Here is a 5965-nt window from a genome sequence, read left to right on the forward strand (position 1 = left end):
CTCCCGCTCCCGACGTTGTTCGTGGTTCTCAGGGAGCTGGCGAGCTCGGGACCGGGCATTCCTTTTGCCGCGGCCGCCTTTGGATTGAACGTTTTAGGCTGTTTTCAGCTATAAAAGTGTCTGGGAACACTCGCTCCGTCGAGTCAGCCCGGTGACCTGGAGTTCCAGCCAGGTGAATAGAGCTGTTATTTCACCGATAAACCCGGAGTGTGTCGGGCAGGAAAGATGCGAGGTTAGCAGCGATGCCGGTGCCCCCTCGTTGTGTTGGGAGTAAGGAGCCAGCTCGCATCCCGGCTGCCAGGCATCCCTGGACCACAGTGGGCTCCCAGTTCCAGGGGAAGCCAGGTTGGAAAGCGGCTGTGCACACCTGCGGTCAGTCCCGGAGGATGTCCCGGAGCGGGTGGCAGTGCTCGGAGCACCGGGAGATGTGACCTCCATCCCCCATCGCAGCCATTCCTCGGTGGGATCACTGCTCCCGCTCGCGCCTTCCAGGAATAGCTTTGGGAGCTAAGAGGAAACAGCGAGGCCTGAAATGCTGGTATTGACAGCAGCCTGTGGTGAGATGTTTTTATTAAATGTGGGGATTATAATAAAATTATAATAATATTAATAAAGCTTTCTTGAATGGGGTTATAAAATAACAACTATCTTTTCCACAAAAATGAGTTGCGCTTCCTTCCTGTCTTGTTTTTGCATTGTGCATTTTTTGTTTTGCACATTGTTTTTGCATTTTGCACTCATAATGTTCCCATGTATGAAGGGGACATGTTTTGGGATGATTATGGTGACATTGGCATGGTGGCCTTGATGACCTGGAATGTTTCTGCCAGCCTTGATGGTCCTGTGTGATTTTGAAGTGCTTTGCCTTAAACAGATTATTGTCCTGATTTTTGGATGTGCCAATGAAAACAGTGGGGCACCTCCATAGGGTACTATTGGTCAGGGAAGGGAGTACAGAGAAAATAAATATTACAACAAGAAAATATTTTGCTGCTTTAAAAGACACCATGGGTGCATTTGCTGAAGACATCTGTGGGGTTTTTGCTTGGGTTTGGTTGGTTGGTTGGTTTGTTTTTTGTGGAGGAGATTGTTTTGGCTTTTTTTTTTTTTGGTTGGGTTGGAGTTGGTTGGGGTAATAAAATCTGCCATACCCTGCAGTCTGGTCCTGTAGCTAGGTGGCTCTCAGGGGCTGTCATGTGGAAGTCTGGTTTCCACAACCTGGATTGAATAAACTGATTATTATGAAAAAAAAATTGAGAAACTCATTAATTGACTTGAAATCACTTGTAGTTTTAGTGGGTGTGATAAATTTTATCCTGAATTTAGACACAAGTATTTTTTAGCTGCATGAATAGCTGTGTCTCTGTTATCTCAATCCTGTGGCATTTGGAAGCTTAACTGGAGTGTGCTGGGTTTGCACACTTGTCCTTTGGCAGGTTTGTTTCCATCAGTGCCTGGCTTCACTGGGATGTGACACATGGAGCCTTGGTATTAAAACACTTGGTAGGAATAAAGAGAAAAAATCAACAGTAATACATCTGGTTTTGGGTTTGGCTTTTTCTAAGGTAGAAGCATTAAGAATTATTTTGCTTTTTGTTTTATTCAGGGCTCAGAGATGGATTCACCAGAAGGGGCCACCGTTAGAAGTGAGCAGAAATACAGGTAACTTGTATTGGAGTTGATACAAAACTGTCTCTTAATGAAAATCTGAAACTAGAGTGGGAATAAACTACTGAATATTGAATACATGAACAACATCATGCCAGAAAACTTGAAATTATCCCAGGAGCTAGTGTCTTCACTGGCCTACTACTTTATGCTTACTCAAGTTGTTTATGAGGAGTAAAGAGTGAGAGGAAAAAACTTGGGCTCAATGTAGCAGGAAGGCATGGGGCCATCAAATATATTTTATTTGTAGGCACTAGCTGGCAACCATACCTACATGTGTATTGCTTTGCCTGAGGCCATTTCAAGTTGACCATTATAGTTTGACCTACATAGTTTCAGATGATTGTGAAATAAGATGTCTTAATCATCTTTATTACCATGTTACCAGGAACTGAAAATCTGTAAAGGTAGTTTGGAAAGCCAGGGGAGTTCTGAGTTTCTGTTCTACTGAAGTCCTTGTGTGTACAGAGTGATTTTGCTGTATGGTTTGTATGCATTTTCACTTATTTGCTGAGTAATCATGAAAGACAGATTTTCCTCACATTCCTCCGTGCTGGTTTATGCAGAGACTGTGGATGTAACACCAGCACTCCTCTGAGAGGAATCTGTGGGTAGTAATGTCAAAACAGTGAGTTGGATGAACCCTTGATCTGAACCAGCATGACTGCTATGTTCACATATCCTACAATGATCATAAATGGGAATAAAATATTCTACTTTTCCCAGAAAAAAACAAAAGTTTGTTTTCTTGGAATAGTATGGCTTGTCCCTTTGAAATAGTTCTACTTCCTCTTTATCACATATGTATTAGTTCAGTCATTGGACAATCTTTTGCCTACTTTTTCCAAAATTTCATTGGAAGTTGTGTTTGGCTTGCCTTGTAAATTGGCAATTATCATTTTGGATCTCAGAGATAGTGGTGATTTGAAGTTGTTGCCTTTTTTTGGCTCTCATTAACCAGATTTATTTGTCTGAAATGGCAAAAAGGCATCAAGGCTATTTGTTGGTTTAGGGGAGGCCATGAGCTTCTGTGGCTGGAATAGAGGAGAATGTGTAGGAATGGAGAACTGTGTTCCTGCAGGTTTGTTGGTGTTTTGCAGAAACTTTAATGGCTCAGGTGAACTTCTGGAGTCAGTCCCTGAGCTCTTCAGGCAAGCCAGGAAATGCACTGTGAACAATGAACACTTTTGTTTTCTGTGTTTAAGAAAATTCTTAAAAAGTCTCATAAGAAAGCAGCCTCGGGACCTTCTGCTGGTGATTGGGACGGGGGTGAGTGCTGCAGTGGCCCCAGGAATCCCAGCACTCTGCTCCTGGAGGAGCTGCATTGAGGCTGTCCTTGGAGCAGCTGAGCAGCTGGAGGTGCTGCACCCGGGGGATGTCGCTGAATTCCGTAAGAAAGTGGCCAAAGAGAGGGACCTGCTTGTGGTTGCACATGATCTCATCAGGAAGATGTCACCAGTGAGTATGTTTGTAACCTCTGTTAATTTCTAAGCCTACTCTGTGCTTTTGTTCTGTTATAAGGGAACATTTCTTCCAAAAGTTGATTTTTTTTTTATGGTGAAAATGGAAATTTTGTGAGTAATCATACTGTTGTAAATGCAGGGCCACCAAGGAAGGAAGGAATGATGAGGGGGACTCCATCTTAGCAGAAGGCTAATTTATTACTTATATTAAAGAGTACTATATTATACTAAACAATACAGAAAAGACACTTACTGAATGCTAAAAAGATAATAATGAAAATTCATGACTCTTTCCAGAGTCCCGACACAGCTTGGCCCCAATTGGCCCTAATGAGGCAAAGCAACTCACACCAGAATCCAATCAAGCAATCACCTGTGGGTAAACAATCTCCAAACACATTCCACATAAGCACAACACAGGAGAAGCAAATAAGAATTGTTTTTCTTTTCTTTGAGGCTTCTTACTGCCTTTCAGCTTCCTAGGAGAAAAACCCTGGGCGAAGGAATCATGTTCAGGGAATGTGAATGCCACAATCATACAGCACATTGTACATTTTGGGGAGACTAAAAAATCCCTGAGTTTTAGTATAAGTTAGTATTCATCAGAATTAATGCAAACAAGAGTCCTGACTATTAAATATTTGCTGTAGTGTTTTTGAGATTGAAAGAGGAATTTCTAGATCTGTGGCTATAACTGGAGAGGCCCTGTAAGTACAGATAGCTGCTGATGGCCTTGGGGCCACACATTGTGAATCACCAGTGCAGATCACACTGTCTCTGAGGACAGCCCATGCATGCCCAGTCTCACTCATCTGTCTGAGTTTTCAGAGGTTTTCAGTGTTAAGACCTTTGCCAAGTCTTCCTTCCAGTTTAAATAATCTGGGTGGCAGATATAGTGCTGTGTGTAGGTTGGGGTGAGCCTCTCAACAGCTCCAGTGTGACACTAAGTCTGTGTGTTCATAGCAGATTTAATTAGTAATAAAGTTTTCTCAGCCAGGAATGAAAACACAGAAACTGCTGCCCCCCCATCCCTCTTTATACTGTATCCCAGGGATATCCAGGATATACTGAATAGCTGAATACTGATAAAATACTGGTGTGTCTGAACCCAGGGTAAGCCAATGTTAGTGTTGTTCTACTGCACTTGTATTACAAGCTCTCTTGAGAATCCCAGACAACTGGTCCTCTCTTCTTTCCTCAGCGTACCGGGGACACCAAGCCCAACTTCTTCCAGGATTGCTTAATGGAGGTGTTTGATAATTTAGAGCAGCACATTCAGAACCCTGTGGTTCTGCAGTCCATCCTGAGGCTCATGGAGAGAGGCACGATGGTTCTGACTACAAACTATGATAACCTGCTTGAAATATTTGGTCAGCAACAGGGTAAACCTATGGAATCTTTAGACCTTAAAGATAAGGATAAGGTACGATGAGAGCAGTAAAATTATTTGACTTAATTTTGACAAGTTGGCACATAAGCTGCACTGAAAGATGCTTTCCTGTTTAAAGAGTCAAGACTAAAAGTTGTTAATTGTTGCATGTCTATGTTAATTGTCTATGTCTTTGTTAATTGTTGCATGCATTGTTGCATGTCTATAAGTTACAGCAGATGCCCAGACATTTCTTTTACATATCTCTTTATTCTGAATAATCTGGTAACAGTTACCAAGGAGAATTTCAGTGACATGTTTGTCAAACAGTTCCCTGCCATTTAACTGGAAAAACCCATAAATTATTTAACTTGTGTAAAGTCATTGTTAAAATTCCAAATAGAATTTCAGCTGGCTGGTAGTTAATTTGCTGTTCATACCTTTCTGTCAGTGGTGCTGGAACTTGCTTCTTGGTTGACTGGCTGTTTAACCCAAAAAGCAGAGACAGCTGCAGTATCAGCCATCACCTCTTTGTTATTTAAAGTGAGCTGTGTAATTAGTAATTACAACCTCTTGTTGTAGGAAAGTGCAAAAGGAGTTCTTTCTGCTTTTAAGTGGTTTACAAGTCAGTTCAGCTGTATAGTTTTGCAGATTCATGGTGAGTGTGGTATATTATAACAAAAGGGTGTATCTTCCATTATGTGCTTTAGGTTCTTCAGTGGGCAAGGGGCCATGTAAAATATGGAGTTCTTCATATTCATGGCTTATATACAGATCCCTGTGGAATGGTGCTTGATCCCTCTGGATATAAAGATGTTACTCAAGATCCTGAAGTCATGGTTTGTATGATCTTTAAAATTTTTGCCAAACAGTTTTCTTTAATCACTGCATACAAGATATTTAAGGCTCTGTGGGATCATATAAATTAAATACTTGGGAACCAGAGGAACTGTTCAGGAAGATGGCTCTGTTGCAAGGGCAGTCTGTGCCCTTGGTTGTGTAAATCACAACCAAACCCCTCACAGCTGGATGTCACAGTTTGTATTTATCTCTGGAAAGAACAGGAGCCTCAAAATACTGGACACCAGGACAAGGATTCATCATCATATGATTGCTAGGTTTTTTAGGGGTTTAAACTGGTACCAGGATCCTGGGCTTAATGTCTTAACTGTCACAGGAAGTCAAACATTTGGTCAGGAATATTCATTTTCCACATTTAGAGGTTGATTTACAATAGTCTGTCACCCTAATTCTTTAAATTTAAATTCCCTTTCTGGCAACATTTACATGCCTATTTAAATTCCATGGAATGGCTTGGACTGGAAGGGACCTTAAAGATCATTGTGTTCTAATTCCCATATTTGTATTATAGTTTTGCCTGTTTTTATGTATAGGAACAATGGTTTTGAAATGTCAGTTTGGCCTCATCCTGAAACATTTGCTTTTTTCAGGTCATTTGTGAAGT

The 5965-nt window shown here is 41.4% G+C and overlaps 1 protein-coding gene across 2 annotated transcripts in view; it reads left to right on the forward strand.

Annotated features, from left to right (window-relative positions):
- Positions 1–5965, forward strand: part of FAM118A (family with sequence similarity 118 member A) — a 10763-nt gene that overhangs the window by 748 nt on the left and 4050 nt on the right. Inside the window, exons 1-5 of one of the 2 annotated variants that reach the window (XM_031057060.1) lie at positions 7–557; positions 1607–1662; positions 2874–3126; positions 4333–4554; positions 5211–5339. In XM_031057060.1, the coding sequence (XP_030912920.1) occupies positions 1616–1662; positions 2874–3126; positions 4333–4554; positions 5211–5339 (651 nt within the window). In that variant the 5' untranslated portion in view covers positions 7–557; positions 1607–1615. Of the gene's footprint in view, positions 1–6; positions 558–1606; positions 1663–2873; positions 3127–4332; positions 4555–5210; positions 5340–5965 lie in introns of those variants that run through there. The other variant, XM_005421034.2, reaches the window with a different exon arrangement.

The sequence above is a fragment of the Geospiza fortis genome, unplaced genomic scaffold, assembly GCF_000277835.1.
Source record: "Geospiza fortis unplaced genomic scaffold, GeoFor_1.0 scaffold10, whole genome shotgun sequence".
Classification (NCBI taxonomy): domain Eukaryota; kingdom Metazoa; phylum Chordata; class Aves; order Passeriformes; family Thraupidae; genus Geospiza; species Geospiza fortis.